Here is a 21918-nt window from a genome sequence, read left to right as displayed (position 1 = left end):
AGCTTGTACAGCAAGTTAAGTTCTGGTCCTAGCAACTGAAGTACCTTACATCAGATTTCACAAGGTACAAGATTCCTCGCCACAATGGTGCCAAAGCTTGCTAACATTCTTCCCATACCATTTTCAAGGGAGCATTCTTCTCCATATGCTCAATGGCAGAGTCCTTTGGGTTCTACCTAGCCCTTAGAAAGCCCACCTACTTTTTGTTTTTAACACTCTTACAGGATGACTTGCCCTTTAAAGGGAGATGGGTTCAGCCCCACCTGTGACCTAGTCAGCTCATCTCTCCAGGTGGAGAAAAGGAACAATGTCACATGACATGGAGGACATGTGGCTAAACGAGGTCTTTGGGGTAGAAATAAAACAGAAGCCTGTGGAGAGAAGGAAAGAATCCAGATAGGAAGTCCTGGGAGTTGCTGCTTGATAGAGAGCAAGGAGAAACTCAAAACAGGCAAGAGAGCTGCATGAGCTCTCTTCACAGAGACTCTCCTTAGCTCCCGGGCACAGGGCCTCAGGAGCACAGAGAACAGGTACCAGCTGGGAAAGGTGGAGTGTGGACAGCAAGTCTCCTAGAGGAAATCCTCAGCTCGAACAGGACTATGAACCCTGCACTAAGGTTGTGAGCCTGCTAGGAAGGCTGGATGGGAGTTCTTGTGAACTTAGTTAATAAACCCAGACACCAAGAAGGGGTGTTACTTGACACATGGAAGCTTATGCTGAAGTTACTCGGGAGCCCAAGAGGGGGAAACTGTGGCAGTGGCTAGTCTGAAGATAGGTGAAGTAGGCAACATTGCTACAGACTCCAAATAATTGAGCAGAGCTGTTGCCAAGAGAACTGCATCTAAATGGATGTCTGATTGTATTTCACACTGTTGTAATATGGCTGGCGTGAAACTAGGGAGGCCATGACAAGGCTCACTTGTTCTGAAGTGTATTTCCACTGCAGATACCTACAATGCAGCTGGATGGCCTTCTCACCACACATTTACAAAACAGTATTGCTTTCATTTGAGAACTTGCCATGCTACAAAGCTTGTTTTCAAGATAGATAGAGAGAATTTGGCTTCCCCCTGCAAAAGACATTTATTTCAGGGCGCTCCTCATTTTAAGTTAATTAATCACTGCATGAAGCGTTGGTTATTCATCACCTTGTGCATAGTTGAACTTTGTTGTCCACTTGAATGTTTAAAGAGATATCTTAGTCCTCTTTATAGATTAAAAGAACCTTGGCATTAACCTTGTTATGATTGCCTATTGCGGCCTCACCAACTTTTTCTTTTGGGAGATTCCTCTTCTATGACTCAAGTATTTTTGATACCAAGAAGCTACAATAGTGAAATACAAGGTTTGGTGTTTAACTGAGATAAACAGGGATTGAAAATCATCTAATTTGTAAACAAATACAGTCAAAACATTGTTTTCTAGTTATTTATTGAAGAGGATTTCTGATAAACTCAAAAGCTGCTCTGCAAATGCAAGCTATGTAAAGGGTCAAATTCAGTAGGTAGGTCTTCTTAACACTGTCCCTTCTCCCATCCCCGCAGACTTGATTTTTCTGCTGAATGAATTTTAAAGGAATATCAGAGCCTCAAGGAGGCTAGAAGAGAAAAGTTTAAAGTAGGAAGTTACAATCCTCGTTAGGAAGCGTTCAGTAAAGTTTTCAAAAAACTTTCTTTGGGGAGCTTGCAGATCATGCCTCCCTCACAAAAAGTATGAGGATTAATGTTTGTAAAATTTGCTAAAGATGGCACACCCTATCAGCAAGAAATTAATTTTTGTATACGCTCTTACGTAGAAATATTTTGAAATCCAGGTTTTTCCCAGTAAAATCCTAACAATTTCACTTCAGAGTGAAAATGTAGAACCCGACAACCTGAATGGATTGAACTGTGAATTAGAAATGTCTTGTGTCTTTAAGCTACACGTTGTGGCTGCAATAACAGCAGTTAATTTGATTAATGTAAAGAAAAAATGTTCAAGCTTATTAGGAACTTGCAAGTAGTAATAAGGGCCTTTAAAGCATATTTAAAAAAAAAAAAGTAAAAAACCCAAACACTTCCTTTTCCTCCAAAATGGAGGTGCCAAAGGCTAGAGAGTTTTCTTAACTCTAGAAGTATTTAATGCTTCACACTTAAACGAACTCAAGATTACAAAACAATGAACTGTTAACTCCGCAGGAAGACGTTTGAATAGACCAGAGTCAGAGAAGACAGAGCTTAATGGTAGTAAAGGTATGATGATCAAACTTGGAATTTAAGCCTGGTGATAAACCCTAGAATCAGGGCTCTACACCCTGGATCTCTTCCAGCACTATGTTAAGGACCCTCATGCAGCTCTTAACCACCTAAGTCTGCCAACTTATGGGGAAGTCATGTCCTGTGTCAGCAGAATTGCCCGCTTCCTAATACAAGGGCCTCGCTGGCAGCCAACATGAAGGCAACTGGACTGCAAAAGAGATGGTCTGCAATCCACAAGGATTAAAAATTGATAGGTTTGCATTCTGCCTTTTCTTGCAGTTAATTTTGTCCACTATATCTTCAGCACAAAGTGTCAGCTGCTATTACAAAACACGTCTCTCCTACACCAAGGAAATACCACCTCTTGCCAAGGAAATATCAAGAATGTGAATAGTGGCAACGGCTTAGTGCTCCAGGAATAAGTAGGCTGTCTTCTAACTAGCGTCTCTTATTACGACACTATAGAATTGGCTCTTCATTCTTATTAGGCAGATAAATGAACTCCTCTCACTGTACGTGGGTTCTTCTCAAACATTTTTAAAAATTAAGTGTCAGCTCTGCTTGGATATTCAAGATGTTATGGCACTTATTTATTTTTTTAAATAAGGAGCTTGCCCTGAGTTCTTGTATAACATTTACCGTCTTGCATAAAAATTTGCCATGCACCATGGGTTGGTGCTATCCTCCACTGCTCTCTTTCAGAAGCATCCAATCTTTTGAGAAATGCCTTGGCGTCCTTTGGAATAAAAGGGGCAATGTGAATTTAAGATAAATATAGATGGATCTGATCTCCAGCAAGAAAGGGTAGAAGGCACAAAGTGCTCTTGTGATTGGCTGTCTCTACTCCTTTTGTTACAGACAGAAAATAGCTTTGGTTTGAAATAGAGTCATAGAAATAGGAATAGAGGCGGAAGGGAAGGTGCATTATTGTAACTTAAAAATTAAACAGACTTGTTTGAATTTTTGAAGAAAACAAACAATTTGCTCCCAGGGAGACACTACAAATGTGGAAAGGATTTGGACAGTTGTTAAATCCCTAGTATTTTAAAAAAAATGTAATACTATATACTCATTGACAAGAGTAGTCAACTATAGCAATACTACTAAGTACCTTTGTAAGTAACATTATTACTAAGAGCTTTCTACTGTTGCCCCACACCCTAAAAATTGATAAACTTGTCAATTTAAAAATTAGTACTGTTTTGCAAGAGGAGACAAATTTTACTTTTATAAAGTAACTGAGGACGATAGATTGCCCTCGGTTTTCTACATCTCATTTACCATCTGGTTCAAAACAACCTTGCTCTTATTTCTACAGCTTTGCTACAAAAAGAGTTAAAAAGCGAACAGCCATACATATATGAGCATTTTGCTCAAGACTGCTTTACTATATCTTCATGCTTATACAGAATTCCTTACCTAAAATTGGTTTTAGGAGTATCAAAAATAATTTAGCTTATTTGTCCGTGAACAATATACACAGAAGTTATGAACAATATCAATCCTCTCAAAACCACTTACTTTCCATTTGATTATTTTGCTGCAAGTTATAAAAAATAGTGTTTCTCAATTAATAAATGGCCTCCTTTTATGGCATACTGCACCTTTAAGCATAACACTTATTTCACACACAAGCAACGTTTCCAACCAGAATAATTTGAGACAAATTGCACAACTTTGTAACAGCTGCGAAAGGGCATATAAGCACCACTTTGTCACCCACTTTTCTTGTGTCCTTTGTACTGTTGTGACTTAGCCTTTTTCTTTTGCTTTGATGAACTTGACTGGCTATCTCTTGATGCTGAAAAACATTAAGAATTAAAATTCTGAATTAATGCTTTGGGAAAATACTGCACAGTCTTTCATGCTACGGAAAATTCACAAAAAAAATGTTTTCCTCAATGAATGAATGAATGAATGAACGAAGACAGAGCCTATGTTAAACAGAACACATTCACAGAAGAAAAATCCTCTACTTGAACAGCACCCATTCCAGTAGCCCCTGGAACACAATTACCCATATCATGTTTCCTGACCTAACAGGCTACAAATAGTCATCTCATCCACCATTATGGGACAACACACACTTGCTGCAAGAGCCATAGCTCTGCTCCTTTGAACAATTAGTTATTCATAGCAATCATTTTCCTGACTAGAGAAGTACAGCTGATACATCATAAAACTGAGTCTTGCTGCCACTCTGATTTCACATAAGACAAGAAGAAAGTTGGGAGGAAGGGGAGGAAAAAAAAAAAAAGATGGAAACAGAAAAAGATTAGAAAACCAGACACACAAAGAAGATTTACATACGAAAAATGGACACAAACACACAAATTAAGCCAGAGAGAGAGAGAGAAAGAGAGAGAGAGAGAGAGAGATCAAAAAATTCAGACTACAAAGAGAGAAATTATTAAAAGAATGGGAAGAGGCAAGATCAAAGAATGAAATAAAAGAAATGGAGCAAAAATAAGCAATGGTAAGGCAGACTAATAGGAAAAACACTTGAAGAATAAACTAAAGTAAAACATTCCAAATCAGCCATAACCTGTAATATGTATTTTTATATTACAGTTAGTTTATACTCCTCCAGTATGTTTGTCTAAACAAAGAAGAAGAAAAAAAACAAACCTGTCAGTTGACAGAACTGATTTCATGTATTCCTGAAAGCCTGCCAACATTTAAAGTATTCAAATCATAAGCTGCCAGCTACACTAAGACAGCATCTGGTGTTTACATATTCACTCTCCAGGCTCTGGACAGGTTTATGGGACTGAAAAGCCAGGTATGGACACACAAGCAGGCTGTCTGGGTTCTTTAAATTCAATCAGTGCATACTACAAGATCCCATATTGCAAACACTTGTGCATGTGAATAACTTTATGCATATGCACAGTACCACTGATTTCAATGCATAAAGTTACTAACACGTTTGCAGAATCAGGGCCTCTTAATGTAAAGTGCCATGCAAACTGATTGTGCTATAAATGATGAATAATGTTGTTATCTAGGCCTGATGCTTAAGCAGTCTGCGTCTTCTCTGGCCCAAACAAACATCTGTTAGCCCCAGGATTTAAAATAAACAGAGCACAGCCATGCAAATGCTCTGAAGTGCTTTATCCGTTATACAGTGAAACAGATTAGAATGGTGTGCTTCTGAGAATTAGCAAGGGTCTAGTCCATTTTTTGTTGCAGCTGGCTACCCAACCCCAAAAGGGTAAAGTTACGAGAATGACCACACATGTATAAACACTGGAAGGCAACTGGTAAATTTTAGATTTAAAAAGATGCAAGAGGAATCATTTACAAATGCATAGCAACTTACTTTGTGGTGCTGGAGGCTGTAGTTGATATCCAGTTAATTGGCACCACCCTACAGGATAGAGGTCAGGGGACTCGCAATCCACCCACTGATCATATTCTTCTTCCCAGCCATCAAAATGTATCCTCAGTAGACGATGGATGATACGGGTTACTGTGGCCACACATACAAGGCGTGGTTCCATAAGATCTACAGCCTCCAGTTTCATTCGAATGTGAAACCCATGGTTTGGAACTTCCTGAAAAGGAGAATGAAGCAAGACAGCCAAATATCAGGAAACCAAGTCTAACATCTTACTCTACAGGAAGTTTAAATACTTCATGGGGGCTTCTGTTTCAGTCAAGTTTAATTTCAAATGGCATTATTCGGATGGTGAAAGCGAACATGGTTAAATACCAAGGTATCATCTATGTAATTTAATGTGCTCCTATTTTTTCCACAGTAAGATTTTTTCAGAGTCTGAAATATACAAGCTGAATGCACACAAATGCTAAGAAACAATTTCCCTCTTCTTCTACTAGACATTTTTCAAAGCATACTCACATGGACTTTGAAAATCACTGTCTCTGGTTTCACGAACAATTAGCACGTAAGTGAAGAAACATATTTAAGACAGTTGAGGAGACCGATTAACCTTATGGGACCAAGCAGGCAGGAATTTACAGCACAAAATCCACTGTAAATAGCACACATGCCGTACAGTTGGCTTTACCAATGATTTATCTTACCTTATTGAAGAGTTTTACAGGTGCTGCTATAGAGTCAGTTTCCCTGAGGTAGTCAAACCATTTGAAAGGGAGTTTTGCATAACCTGTGAATTTTAAATAGTACCTTCGTACATCAACTGCAAACTTTGTTCATTTAAAAACAACACTGTCAGTGCTACATGGTCACTAAAAACACAAAGAAGCTAGACACGAATATCAAAATATTTTTCTCAATTTGAGTTTTTGCTCCATATTGGGTTCCACACAAATCAAACACAGAAGAAAACCTCTTTAAATGCTATAACAGCCTTTTTATAATGATGTGAGTGACTAAAGACAAATCTGCAAAATCATCTACTCTTTCCTGAGGGAGAAAAATAATTTTATCCTTGAAAAGTTGGATTTGTTTGGAGAAGACTGGCCAAAACACAATCAATGAAATACTGTTTTTAAAACATAGATCATAGGGTTAGAAAACGTAGCAGCAGAGGTCATGAAGGGCCTCTCTCCACCTTGTAAACTACAGGAGAGAACTGTTTCTCAATAATGTATTTAACTTGTTTAGTCTATTGAACTTTCACGGGATAGAGGACTGTTTTGGGGCAACTTTTCCCTTCCGACAGCTTCTTAGACCAGAAAGTCTCAACTTTTGGCCTGTGGACCAACAATAGTTTGCAGATTTCTTTGTGGTGGTCTGTGGAATTAAACATTCTGAACACAAAGAGGTGATGGGGGCTTGGAGTGATGGGATGGAAGATAGTCCCCATAAGATTTCACTTAAAATTGGTGTACAAAATAATAATAATAATAATAATAAAAAAAAAAAAGAGAGAGAGAAAGCCACTGTTTTAGTCCAAGCTGCCACTTTGGGTCACAGCTCAATATGACAGGGCTACATTCCTCAGACATATAATTAAACTTCAACACCAAACACCAGTCCAATCCTGAGAGGTTCCAAGTGTCCTCGACTTCCACTGACTTCACTGGGAGCCAAGAGTGCTCTTCGCCTTACAGGATTGAATCCTATGTTTTAAGGCCCATTTTTTCATACTGTAAAATTTCAAGCTAACAAGATGAATACGGAAAGGGTGGCAGCAAACCAAGTTCACACCACCCTCATGAACAGACGTGTCTGACTGGCTGCAGATTCAAGATAACAAGGCAAGAGGTGCACATAAGAATTTTTTTTTTTTTTGTTAGCATACAGAGATCTTCGAACACATGTTCAATTTTTTTTTTTTATTTTAAACAAACGTTATCTAATTAATCCTCACAACAAGCCTATGGGAAAGATGGGAGCAAAGGAAGTCCATCCCAGAGCTAAGATTAGAACTCAGGACTTCCAATTCCCAGCTCCATAATTTAGCCACTAGAACACACCTCTCACAGGTATTAAAGGGGCTCTGATCATTATAATAATGCATTGGCTTCAGAAATAATGTAACCTACTAAGAAGGTTAAAGTTCTGTAACATTCTTAGTGCTGTTTGTTAGTCATACACAAAATGAAATTTTACAAAACTGAATATGATTTATAATAACAATCCTGTATCATCCATTGATAGACTATCAAGAATTCTGAAGAGAGAAAGGGAAGAAATGCAGACAAAAGTAGAAAAGGAGGAGAGCTGCCACGATATAAGAAACAAGGCAGTATATTAAATGATATCAACAGAAGTTCACCTTCTGTTGTAGGTTCAGTGATTAAAGAACAACATTTACTCACGATTCTTCAAAGACAGGAATCTATCGTTTATAGTGTATTGTCCATTTAAAAGTCTGGTTTTACCAGAGTGTGTGCAGACATACATTTTGTCATTATTAAATTTTCATTCTGTAAATGACTCCGAAATCTCTTATTTTTTGGAGGGGGTAGAAAGCTTTTTTTTTTTTTTTTTTAAAAGCACAGGATGGACTATGTTTTTGGCAGGTCAGATTATCCCCATGATTTTCTCTGCAGTAATTCCACTGAATGTTACAGCTCCAGTAAGCAAGGGTAAATCTGCTCAGCTACCGATTCGCCAAATGCTAAAAGCCAACAGATTCTTGTCAGCTAATGGGAACGCTATGAAATGTTTTTCATTTTGTTGCAGGTACAACTGTCAGTACACTCAATATTCAGAAAATCTCTGCACTCAGTGCAATAGAAGCTTGCACTTACCAGTAATATAGGCTCTTCCCCCCCTTCTCCTTCCAATAATTTAGAGATTTTGAATGAATAGGGACAGACACAAAATTCTTACCAAAAAAAAAAAAAAAAAAAAGCATCTATCATCTACTATGATGCAATTACCTATGCCGCCCTTTATATGTTGCTAAAGCAACATAATAAAGTTTAGAGATGAAGCCAACAGAAAACCATCTGCAGACACGTAAGATGGTGTTCAGGCAGTTTTGCTCACAAAAATCATTCCTCAGGCCTTGTTCAAAAAATGAACCCCTCCCACTCTGATGGATACTGGTATGAAGGATAAATTTATGCGCATTTTAGCAAGAGAGAATAACTCATCATGCCCAATGAATAAACCTGCAACACTTCGCAATGCTTTTAATATGGACAATTGCTCTGCAACAATTCCAGTCCTCTGCTGGCCCAAGACTCCCTAGCATTGATATTCTTGACATAGCTCTAGAAGTGCTCTGCATATCTCTCCCCCCACCCCCACATTGACTGATGCTGAATATAACTAATTTTACTCAATAAGAGTTTAGTTACATAATGGCCATATTATACCTTTAATGTCTTTGTAGTCAAAACAAACCTCATTTTATTTGTCCATGAATTAAAGAAACATTCAATTTGGGCTCTTCTATACATTGAGTTTGACATCCCTGTTTCAGACCATTTTAAAGTAGTACTGAAGTTTGTTTTTGAAAATCAAGATGGTTCTGAATATGAAATGAATGCTTCAAAATGATTTAAGAAACAAAGAATCTGATTATATACAATACCACTGAAAAATTATCAAAATAGAAGTTGGTCGGAATAGTGTAAGTACCTCTGGGTGGAGTTAGCTCAATCGCATTAATTTCACAGAAACCAACAGGAAAAATAGAAGGGGAGGTGGCATGGTAACAAAACCAGTCAGATCCGTCTGCTGCTTCTGAGCCATCAATTCCGATCATTAGATAGCCATCTGCTAACACCTTTGTAAATAAAAACAATATTGTACATTAAGCACCTTTATACTCCATGAAGGCCAGGCTAGAAATTAAGTAGGTCATGTTTCAAAGCAGAGTAAGAAATGAAACAAATGATACGCAAATATGTATAAGGAACACTGTCAATTTAAGAAAAAAAAGTCACTTCTCTCCAATATTTTTTGTTGTATATGCTATTGTGATCATTAACTGGCAACATTAATAGAAGAGCGAGATTAGAGACTATTTTAGTTTTCAGATTTTCCCCTTTGTGTATTTGACAGTGCTTTGTGTAGTATCTTTGTAAAGTTAGTTTCCTTTCTAGCTTGTGAGGGTCTTTCACACAGCAAAAATAAATAAATAAATACATACATAAATAAAACAAAAACTATAAAACCAAAAACACTGTAAAGAATATTTTGGGGCAGATGTGTTATCCAAATCTTTTGTGAGGGATTAGATTGTCTGCAAAATAGCCAGATGAGAATTAACAAGAGGTTCCATTGCACATTAATTTCACAGGCATATTGTTTGTCAATCAAAGTTCAGGCTGGAATTTTGAACGTTCATGAATGCCACATACAGGTACTTTTCATCTGCCACTATATCAATCAATCATTCTTAATACCCCAGTAACAGGAAAGTAGCTAATTAATGGAAGCCACTGGTAAGCATTCACAAATTGCACACATTATCCTTTTATTGAAAGAGGTGGATGTGGAAGAAGCAGACAGGAGTACATGCTGCTGACCAACGCATTGGTTGCTTTTTAAAAATCTTGTTTTAAATAAAATATCAGCCTTTATTAAAAAGCATTTTTAGCAGCAGTATTGAATACAGAAGACTGGAAATCGGATTAACAGGCTTCATGTCCCATTCTCCCACAAAAATATAAATTAATTCTCTTACTTTCCTAATGGTTGCAACACATATTGCAGACAGGTTTAAGGGATCGATAGCCTCCAATTTCATTCCCTCCTTGAACCATTCTCCACTTGGATCTACTTCTTTTACCTAAAGATTCATACAACAGCATTACACAGCTAGCTGAGGTGACAAGAATAACTGATGTGTAAAACAACATAACCACACCCATGAAACAAAGTTTGCAGCAAAAAGACCAAAATACGTCTCAAACTCAGTCAATTTTACTTACATCAAAATAAAATAATAAAAAAAAAAGTAATTTCCAATAGTGACAGACCTTTGTACGGTAATTTGGTATAATTTCTCATTTATGCTTTGCCTTCAAATGATGAAATATTCCTCTTCCAACTCTGAGTAAACGTAAATGATCTTAGAGTTCTCGTTGGCAATCTTACCTTTGCAAATAAATGTGGGGGTGCATCATAATGTCCGTCCTGTTTCTTTGTAATATCTACAAGGGACAGTTACATTATTAATCAGTAAATATTTACGAAGAGACTAAGAATGCCCCAAAAACAAACACTTTTTCCTGACATTGTACCATTTAAGGTAGTCATAACTTTACAAACATGTGGGCCCGAAGTGTATAAGCAGGCCTTCACAGTATGCCAGCTAGACAATTTGGGAATGGAGCTCAAATCGTGCAATCTATGTATTTTGAGGACACTGGTGGACAAGAGATAGGACTGCATTCAGTGAACACCAATACCCAGAAGGCTTGATTATAGCACAAAAGTGTCAGTGAAATATATAAGCTTTTGCAGAAGTTTGACAAGTCAAACTACTTTGCATTCACAGTAGAGTTAAAGCGGAGAACTGACAAATTGAGGACTTATACACATATGTGACTTCAAGGCTTAATATAATTAAACTTTGATTTAAAACATCTTGGTATTCTAGTCATGCTGTTTGTTACCTCATTTTTGTACTAGAAATTCTTATTTTTGTGATACATTTTTGTAGTGTGGTGGGATCCATAGCTCTGATAGGATCCTATAGCAGAGGAGCTGCCTGATCTTTGCAGCAGTTTGCAGCTACTGGTTGGATCCTCTTCTCTGAAATAAATTCCCGCAGCTTTGTGAAAAGCTCTTTTGTCCACTTCCAGGAAGCAGTCCTGAGTATGATTTCTTTTAACTGCTTCCCTTTTATTTTTAATATTGATTTCAATGAAGGTTTCCAACCATAAAAAATACTGATATTTTAGTGTCCAAAGCTGATGCAACATGGAGCTTTTTTATTCCTTTTCTATGTTACCGATGAGTGGCTTATGTGCAAAAGAGCAAAGAGATTCTTAGCAACAGACAATGTTCATTTATCATTAAGAAGATCACAAAATATTTAAAAAACAGAAATGTTTTGATTTTAGGTGATGAAAACTCCACTACACATCTGTCAGCCTCTACTTTTCTGTCCCTCTTCTGACAACTTCTACAATGCAGTTACATGTTGCCATACAAAAATATGAAGCACACCCAAAGGATGAGGTCACAGCAAAATAAACTGAATTAAATCAACAAACACAAGTGATACTTGTGCTGACTTTACTGTACCATGTAGGTGGTGGCAGCTGGTGGGGCAGTGCTGTGTAATTCCAGGGTGCCAGCAGCAAGACATGCTAAATACGTAGAACATTGGGCTTTGTGCATAGAAGCCATTGTTTACTCTAGCCTATATTGTGAACATTCCTAGATACGGTCTCATGGGTGGTGCCTCATTAAAGTTTACCTGAGCTCTTCCAAACCCTGAAGGAAACACTGATGATAGTTTTTAACTAAACCATATGGAGTGGAGACCTAGTGGCTGAAAAGTCTTGATTAGCATCCAAGTATACGTTTTTGAAGATATAATTACTCGAATTAGAAGCTTTTTCAGCCAGATTACTCCTTTTAGCCAAATCATTGCATGAAGTATCTTTCAAGTAAGCCTCTACCCAGCCACTAAGGTATCTTTGCAACACAACTTGCTTACCAGATCTTTTGAAGCGATGTCCTATACTTCGGGACCAACCAATGTGATGAATGAGTGGGCTGTACATATGGCACCAGAAATCATCATTTTTGTCTTCACTTTCTTCATATACCAATCTTAGTCGTCCTCCAATTACGCTGTCTACAACTGCTACCCGTGTTCGACAGAGATGAGTTTTGTCAACAACTTCTACTCTCATGGAAGGTTTGAAAGGATACTGCATACCTTCTGACACCTTAAAATAATAGGGAAAATGTTTAGTCACCTGTCATCTGCTATTAAAGAACCTTCCACTAAATTCAGTCTCCAGTTTCTTGGCTGCAAAAACCACCATGAAAATTTTCTCCTGTCTATATCAGGATGATGTAATAATGGCAAGATCCATAAAATGAACTTCTCACAAAAAATATCCTGGAATGGTACAGCTATATTATGTAAGGAAGCCCCTTATCCAACTCCCACTGAAGTTAATGGAGTGTTTCCATTGACTTTAAGGGGAACTGGCTAGGTCATCAGTGATTGATAACAGTACCTTGCAGAGCAACAGTTAATTTGTAATGTGAGATGAAGACAAACCAGCTTTTGTTTATTTTTCCTATATACACAAAGTGCAAGATTTTTTTTAAAAATTATGAGGAGTCTGGTGACATCTTAAAGACTAAAACAGATTTATTTGGGCATAAGCTTTCGTGGGTAAAAAACCCACTTCTTCAGATGCATGGAGTGAAAATTACAGATGCAGGCATAAATATATTGGCACGTAAGGTAACTCCTTTCTCTTCACGTGCGAGTATATTTATGCCTGCATCTGTAATTTTCACTCCATGCATCTAAAGAAGTGGTTTTTTTACCCATGAAAGCTTAGGCCCAATAGATCTGTTAGATTTTAAGGTGCCATTGGACTCCTTGTTGTCTTTGTGGACACAGACTAACACGGCTATCCCCCTGATTATTAAAAATTATACATCACAAGCTTGAACACAGATGTTCTCTATCTAGCCCAGTGGTTCTTAACCTATTTATCATTGTGGGCTGAATATGTGGCCCACAAAGGGTTACCTGGGCCACAGGTTGAGAACCACAGTGACCCCCACCTCACCCCCTCCCACAAACCCCTATGCTCATCGCCCTCTGCCCAGAGACCTCCCCACAGAGTGGGACCAGGAGCGGAGAGCAGGGCATGGGGCAAGGACCCCAACCCAGGACCCTGCTGCACGGGGACCCTGACTCCCACCATGCAGGCTTGGACTCCCACCATGCAGCCATCCAGCCCCGGGTGGGGCTGGATGGCTGGGAACCCGGAGCCCCACTGGGTGGCAGGGAGCCCGCAGCCTTTAGCACATAGCTGAGCAGGGCCACAGCTGTGTGCTAATTGGGCTGCACCGCTGACCTAGCCACTGAAGAGGTAAGGCAAAGGGAGTAGCTGCAGTTCTATCTTCCTCCACAAGAGGGGTCAAAGTGCCATTGCAAAACAGTTCAATTCCTCACACAGTAATGAGGCTGTGTTTATATTACATCATTAAAATCACATTACCTTACCTTCTGAGAAAAGTCAGGAGGAAGAGTTTTGGCACCAGTAAGTCGCTTCACTAGAAAAGCTTTCCAGTTTGTGTATTTGTGTTGGATTGCTGTTGCAAATGAAGGGGGGGGGGAAGTCAATGATTACCAATTAAGTTAATCTATTAGTGATACAAAGTTAAAGTCAGTATTTAACAATATAAAATGATTGTTAAAATACTGAATGAAAATATCAGAATAATTAAAACGTATCAAAACCTTAAAGGCTGAATTCTGCTCCAGTTTCACAACTGTATGTGGTATATCTTGGGGCAGAAGCTGACCTCAGATTTTAATAAAGAATAGATTAAATAAAATAGAGTATGCTTTAGCAACTGATTAATTTAATTACTTAAGATCTGATCTTAATCACCCTTATTCACATGAGTAAGGGGTATTTCCTGAGAAGATTGGCAGGATCAGGTCCTCGTTGACCCATAGGCAACAAGTTTTATTCACAATTTTAGACACGATTCATAAATGAGAACCAGATCAATTTGATATCTGAATCACAATTAAGTCAGTTAAATACAAAGTGTAGAAGATTACAATGTCTACTACTGAATCAGGAGTGCTAATATTTACATACTTCTAGGTGGGACTAGAGGCTTCCCACTAGTTGCACACCAACCAACTGGATGGATGTCAGACCCACACACGTTGCACCAGAAGTCAATGCTTGAATCGTTTTCAAACCCTTCATATCTCAGCAAAGCATTGTAGCCTGAAAGAGAGCAATCCCATGTTTAAAAGCTATAGCTGAGTGAGGTTATAAAAGATTAGACTTACATTATGCTGGGTGGAATACTATTAAAAAATTCAGTGGACCATATGATTCAGAAGCCATCTTGCTCGACTTTAAGGTAATTTAGTATCAATGCAAAAGAATAAAAACGTTATGAGGCACTATACAAGTGTATCTGATATGGTAGGAAAATCTGTATATCACATTTGAGATATAATATATGACCTTATAATTAAAGACTGTTGTATTGCAAAAGTAGTTCAATCATAATTTTTGCAGTCCTTGACTTTTGAGTGTTTAGCTATGTAACCTTTAACTTTGTGTTAACCTGTCTTTTTACTAAGAAAGAAGATCAGTAATGGAGTTTACGAGTTCACTGATCTGGAGCTATTTGATTTCATATTTCCTGATCCTGAATCATCCATGATATGAGGAAGCTGTTCCCTCAAAACTGGGCCAACGCAAAACAGGCCCAACCAGCACAGTTTAACACCTGAACAAGAGAAAAACTGAGGAATTTGGAAGCTCGTCAGGTGGGATTTTCTCTCCCTTATTACCTCTGCAAGGATAAAGATTCATACATAATCTGTATGTGGTGAAAAGCATCTTCAAAGAAAACTGTCGATACTAGAAGCTTTTATACAGACATTTGCTAAATAATTAGTTTAGGATCCAGTGCAGTGAAGTAATAAGCACCTTCAATTCCCACTGAAGCCAACTGGAGTTGAAGGCCCACAGCACATCAAAGGAGACAGTTGCAACATCTTACAACATTTATCTTAGTGTTATAGCTCTGAGTGGCAGCCCACTATTGCTCTCAAAGACAACAACAAACTTCTCACTGACTTCAACTGGAGGAGTAGCAGGCTTTGGGTTAGTTATTACTTCATATGCATGACTAAACTTTCAGCTAAATCTGTTTCTCTTTCAAAACAACCCTTCCCTCCCAAACACAAGTAGATTATAGTACTCAGAGAGAACAGTGAATTACTTTCCAGATACTACTATGATAGCTTCTTAAAGCCCATATTTATCTCTACACATCCTACTTTCTTTTAAAAGAAATTGCTCAGTTCCCTGAATTGTGAATTCTCCAATACAATTATAATTGCAATCATTTTGATACAAATGATCTGAAAAAAAAAAAGTTAACCTGCTAATTTCACAATTCCAGCTATCCAGAAGACTTTGGTAGGTAGGCTGCAGTCTGTGTTCGGAACTTCCACTCGCACTCCTTCTGAGATATCACCCCAGCATGTGCCCATGGGTGCCTGTCATTTAAGTTGGGGGGGTTTGGGGGGGAAGAAATCACATCTCTTTATTCCATTTGAAAGTGAAATATTCATTTTTGTTTTATTAAATCTTTATCAATGACCTTCAAAAACTCAATACAAATGATACACACAAACACATATTTAGAGAATTAGAAGTCTCTCTGAAAAATCAAGTTTGGTTTTCTTCTCACAATTTATAAGGAATTTTGTTATATAATTACTACTGCTAGAATATTTCAGCAGTTCTGTGACTCTCAATTTAATAGTTGCAAAACACAAGCACTAGTAAGTTATACATACTTTCAACCCAGCATCATTCCACAACATGTTTCAATCCAAAGCTAGGATCTGATCTCAGGGACACTGTTGTAAATCTTTGGATTTATACATGTGCCACAGATATAACAATCTGGCCAATAGTCTCTACAGCAGTAATTTCTTTTCAGAACATTCCTTGAATCTTTTCTGCAGATTTAACAGGATGGGTTTTATCTCTCACTGGTTAATGCAGTTCACATGCCTTTATAGGAATGGGCTTTCACATGGCCTTCAAGTGATCGTCTCATCAGTTAACAACTAGAGATGCAGTTTAATTCATGTGAGTCGTGCAGCTGACTATCCATAGGAATTGCACAGCTGGATTCCTCACTGCTTTGAAAGTTTAGACTGACGTATTAGCAACAATAACAACGAAAGTCTGAATGGACTTTAAGGGTTTTTGGAAAATTGTAGATAGAAGCCAAATGTCCTTTTACATTCAGTTCATGAAGGAAAGTTTTATTAGGTTGGACATGAGGAAAAGATACTTGATCGATAACGGACTAGTCAAAGGAGGTGTCGTGGGAACAGTGAAAGTGTGTGATGCTGAACAGTCACTAGAACTTATAGTTCACTAAGCCAAGATTATTAGCAGCAGAATCAGAATCTTCCATGTAAAAAGTTACAGCTTGCAACTATCACATAATGCAACTAGTAGCTATGTAGTTATTGTGAATAGTGTTATCACATCACATGAAAATAGAATTGTCTTAAGTTTCTTCTTTAAAGGACAGCGAGTCCATGTTAAACTAGAGACTACCCAGAAACAGGTATTCAGATTTTTGAAAATTCAGAATAGTGGCCAAATCCACACCAAAAGACATACTGAGAAGAACAGACCCTGATCAGTGCAGACAGTATCTAAGCAGATTTTGTGTGGTCAAATGACGGAATTTACTTGTTTTGTACCACATCAGGCAGCAAACATTTAAGGCTCTATGCCTTTTTACTAGTCTCCTTGCAAACACAAAGGACTTGAACACAATTCACTGGAAAGACCACAGTATTCAGTCCCCAGCCTCTCAGAAGCCAAGCTGTGAAGGAGAGGGGAAGAAGAGTTGCCCTAGTTCTGAACACTTAGAATGTGCAAGTCTGGAAGTCTGCTGGAGATCAGCTATGGCCACCTATTAACAGTGAACATCAAATTTTTCACTATGGAGAACACAGGATACCCTTACTACTCAGAATACTGGAGGACAGACATGCATGAACTGTTTTCCCCAGTAAGGGAAGACATGTCCATTACAAATATGACAGATTTATTTTTCTTGAAGCCTGGTCTCTTTATGTTCTACTATATCTCCTACACCATTCTAGACTGTAGGGCTCTCCCTTTGGCCATTTGACACAGAGAAATAACTTGAAGGAAGACAGTTTATTATTTATGTATAAACAATGCAATTTTCTGCAGTTAGATTTCTCCATCTAGGAGAATAACCCAATCCAGCTACTGTTTAGTCAGCTCTGAGATATTGTTCTTTCACTTTGACTTTTTAGAGAGCTCTTCTTCTATTTAGCTTTCAATGTGGTCCTACTACATATCCTCAAATTAGATCTAAATTTACACCTGTGGCTTTTTAGAAAAGGAAGGGAAAAAATAAGCTTTTTAAAACTTACATTTATGGATAGCTTGTATACAAGCCTTGTATACAAGGCTACAAAAGGGTCCAAACAGCTGAGAGCGTTAATACCTGAAATGATCTGACATGGTGCACAGTCTTTTGTTTAAAAATAAGTTATATTTTACTAATAGTTTACATTTTTTAGTTGATCCAGAGAACCCAACTACTGAAACTGTCAGGTCTCTTTCTCCTCTCTGCAGGTCAACTGATATCTGAGTTGGCACAAAGATTTCTAGATTGTGGATTGGTATAGGGGTAAATAGCAGAAAGTTAAATTTGTCCTTGTCTGTGAAAACAGTGGTTCTGCTAGTTTCTCCTACACCAATCCATATGGCTCACCCTTTAGAAGAGAGCCATCCTGGGTAATGATCACTTTATAAGAGCTAGGTATTATTGTATTCAATGATGGCATACAATATACCTAATATACTGTATATCTTTCTTTTCTCTCTCACCTAATGAATGTTCTTAATGGAGGAAGATTAGGTAATGCAGGGCTATGATAGCCATCTTCCTTCATGTCTTCTCTCTCCATCTGACTAATCAATGTTTGTACAGTGCTTTGAAAAGAAACTTAAAGCACTATGTAAGTTCTAAGTCTTATTCATCTGCTTACTGGAAGGGGGGTAACTCTGAAGTCTGGATTGGCATAGTATGAACTAGCAGAACCATAAATTTACAGCTAAGAACAAATTTACCTTTCAGACTCATGACGAATAAATCCACCTCAGGTTCCTCCCCAATCAAGGAAGATCTGGTTCACAACTTCCTGATCCAGGGACCACTCGTGAAGGTTTATCTGTGAGTGACAGTCGCCTTCCCTGCAAGGTAAGTTGCAATCAGGAAGGTCCTGTTGGACACCATCCAAATTCACACCTCCAGGGCTTCCTAAGACAAAAAGGCTGACCTTGTGACTCCCTACATGATAAGCATCTCAGATTGGCTATCTAACTGTACAGAAACCTTTTGGGGAACACCTGATTTCTCCAGGCCCAGAATGCCTTCAGGATTGCCCTGCTTCTAATGTGAAACTTGGACTCAGAAGGTTAAATGCAAAGAAATGCTGCTGATTCCTGAAATGTGTGAGGACAGTATTCTGATACCTTCTGTGTAGATACGAAGAGAAAGGATGGTAAAGGAAGATTAGAAGTACAGCAGTGCCACCTAGTGTAAAAACTGAGAATGTCCCTTTTTAAATCAGAGAACTAACAATTGGACTTCTTTTTAATAGGAAAATGAAAATATTGCATTCTAAAAGAATATTCATCTGAAAGAGGTTTTGAAACATATACCACCAGATAAAAGCTTGTGAGCTTTATACTGGGAACAGGGTGGAAAAAACATGAATATTGATCCTGTTCATTAAGTTGCCTAATAGCAAGTATTGATTAGAGACTCAGTTATCCTTGCTCAGCTCACTAGGAAGACTGAGGTACACTCTCCCTATCTTTTAAGCCTACTGGAGAAAAGTAAGCTTTTTTCAGAAATCAAGGAAAATAAAACAAGAATTTAGGTTAGTTACAAAAATCAAAAATGGGAAAAAAGAACAAAACAAAAAACCAAGCCTATCTAGTGATGATGGACTACACTAAATTACTATTGCTGTAGAGGTCCGATGCATTTAAATATCGGACTGGATTTTGCACACTACCAGGCACAAAGCAGGTATGTGAGAGATTGTGATTCAGTGACTATAGGAAAGACTCCAGATGCACAAATTCTATTCATGGCTCTGTCAACAACTCACTGTATCACATTAAATACATTTCTTTACATCTAAGTTTAGCCACCTGTAAAATGGTCATAATACAACATGTCTGTGAGGCAGATAAGTGAAACATGGAAAAGCTTGGCTATAAAGCAATAGAGAAATGCACAGCAGTATTATGAGCATCATCAAAATACACTAAAGATTACAGTTTCCTCTCCATGTGTAGGTAGAGCTTCCATTAAAGCAAACAGCATTAAATATTGAGCACTGAGAAAGGCAAATTCACACTTGAACTGCTGAAAACTACTGAATCATTAGACAAAAGCACTTCCATACAAAATTATCAACAAGACAAAATGGGATCTAATAACTGATTATCTGTTGTTTAACCCTGCCCTACCCAACCAGCTAGAGCCTGTGTAGCCAGATATTTTCACCTAATAGCAACTTTAAGGACAGATACAGCAAAATCTTACTCTACTGAGTACTCTTCACTCATGTGGTTAGTCCTATTGACCTTAACTGGATCGGGATTAGGCCCTAGATGTATTTAGTTTGGTTTTGTGGATGTGGAATGTGCATTCAAATCCATAAGTGGTAAGTAAACACCAGCAGATTAGGGTTATGGAGCTGTGTTAATGTACTTTAGGCACAGGAGCTACAAGAACCTAAAGGTCAAAATGTTCAAACTTGATTGCCTAACGTCAGTCACCTAAATAAAAGAGGCCTGATTTTCAGATTTCAACTCAGGTGTTTCAAAACCTCTAAGAATCAGACCTCTTATGTCTTGGGCAACACTAAGAACTTGTTAGAGCTTACATTTGCTTTTAGAATTTAGTTTTTGGGTTAACAAACCTAGTCAAGTATTAAGATACATACTTATACAGAAGTCCTACTAAAAAGATGAAATACAAAGAAAAACAGTGCTCTATAACTATTCAGATAAACAAAAACAAAAAAGTTTTATGTTTTTTGTTACAAATTCTTATTACTGATTAAAAGACTTCCTGATATCAGGGAGTATATATTAGACTTGGTAAAAATAACTGCAGCAGCGTTGGTCTCCTCATAGTGAAGACTAGCCCTATGAAAGACATATGATTATTTTGTTTTTGTGTTTATGGAAAGAAAAATAATTTTAAAGACCAAACAAAAACCAAAACCAAGCAAACAAAAAAACCCCACAAATCATAAAAGGACAATACTCCAAAAAGGGAAGAGGACCGATATGCCTACAGATTCTTTGATGAATAGTTTATACTATGTTCTTTGAAGAACGGTGTAGAGCAAAACTGAATACCAAATCAGACTTATAGTATGCTGAACAATGCCCAAGAACTCCACTAAGGAAGTGAGAACCTACAAGAGACCTTTCAGGAATGCTGTTAGACTTAAGGAGCAGTGTACAAAAAACACTACAGGGCAGGAAGAAGAAATAGGTTTCAGGTACACGTACGTATGTAGTAGTATGCTGATTGTTTTTCAGCACTGCCACCACACTACATATTGTAAATGTGTAAAATTCAGCATAAAGTAGAAGTATGAATATAGTATGTATTTTAAGTTACTGATGTACTATTCTGATTCATCTATGCAGCAGTATGACACCAATTTTTAAAGATTTAATTACATTTTAAGTAGCATAATACTGTGAACAGGCCAAGCAATTATTTCAGATTTTTCCTAAATCTGTTACATTATCCCTGAGCTGTTCCAGAGATGGAACGAAGCAGTCAACAACAACAACAGTGCACAGCTTACACCGTTTTACTTACACACACGAGATTTTTCCAATGGAAATGTTCTTCAGTTATATTTGAAAGCACAACTAATTAGATTGCCTGTCATTTAGCATTTGCTGTTAAAACAGCACAGGCTCATCTTAACACTACCTTTCCCTATGCACTAACTAAATTACTTTTTATAGCACATACAGTATTGTGATACCAGAATGAAGAAATGCTTGTTCAAGCATGTGAATTTTGGCACTCAATCACAAAGCTACACTACTCCAGGGCTTTGTTCTGTGCAACAATAAGGACCTTACACGTGAAGGGATCAATTCAGCAAGGTGTGAGTGCCCTCAGTTCCCACTGACTTAGGAGCTGCACCTTGCAACTTCCAGCATGAATTTTAGATGTGGGTGGAAAAATGTTTAGCTGAAATTTTCCATAGGAGAAAACTAACAATAACCTCGCCTTTTCTACCCTTAGCCCCGAGCCCACCAAAATAAAGCCATTTTCATTGAAAATTTTGACAGAAAATTTTGACTTTTCATGAAAGAAATTAAAAAAGTTTTAGCTTTCAGCTAAAAATGTTTCAGTTTTCCAATATACAAGTAAAATAAACCAGAAACTATCTAGGAAAGCGGATGCTTTCCGTGAAAATTTTCA

The 21918-nt window shown here is 37.8% G+C and overlaps 1 protein-coding gene across 8 annotated transcripts in view; it reads right to left on the bottom strand.

The window, feature by feature from the left end:
- The window catches only part of MBTD1 (mbt domain containing 1), a 55713-nt gene that overhangs the window by 18835 nt on the left and 14960 nt on the right, over positions 1-21918 (bottom strand). For all 8 annotated transcript variants that reach the window (XM_037913902.2, XM_037913901.2, XM_037913899.2 and 5 more), the window contains exons 6-15: positions 15754-15871; positions 14445-14579; positions 13838-13926; positions 12299-12533; positions 10726-10781; positions 10313-10417; positions 9262-9409; positions 6285-6367; positions 5560-5794; positions 3961-4038 (exon numbers count right to left, since the gene is read on the bottom strand). In XM_037913902.2, coding sequence (XP_037769830.1) covers positions 3961-4038; positions 5560-5794; positions 6285-6367; positions 9262-9409; positions 10313-10417; positions 10726-10781; positions 12299-12533; positions 13838-13926; positions 14445-14579; positions 15754-15871 — 1282 coding nt within the window. The remainder of the gene's footprint in view (positions 1-3960; positions 4039-5559; positions 5795-6284; positions 6368-9261; positions 9410-10312; positions 10418-10725; positions 10782-12298; positions 12534-13837; positions 13927-14444; positions 14580-15753; positions 15872-21918) is intronic.

The sequence above is a fragment of the Chelonia mydas genome, chromosome 14 (assembly GCF_015237465.2).
Source record: "Chelonia mydas isolate rCheMyd1 chromosome 14, rCheMyd1.pri.v2, whole genome shotgun sequence".
NCBI lineage: Eukaryota > Metazoa > Chordata > Testudines > Cheloniidae > Chelonia > Chelonia mydas.
The sequence above is the reverse complement of the archived record's forward strand: the minus strand, read 5'-3'. Positions and strand labels throughout refer to the sequence as shown.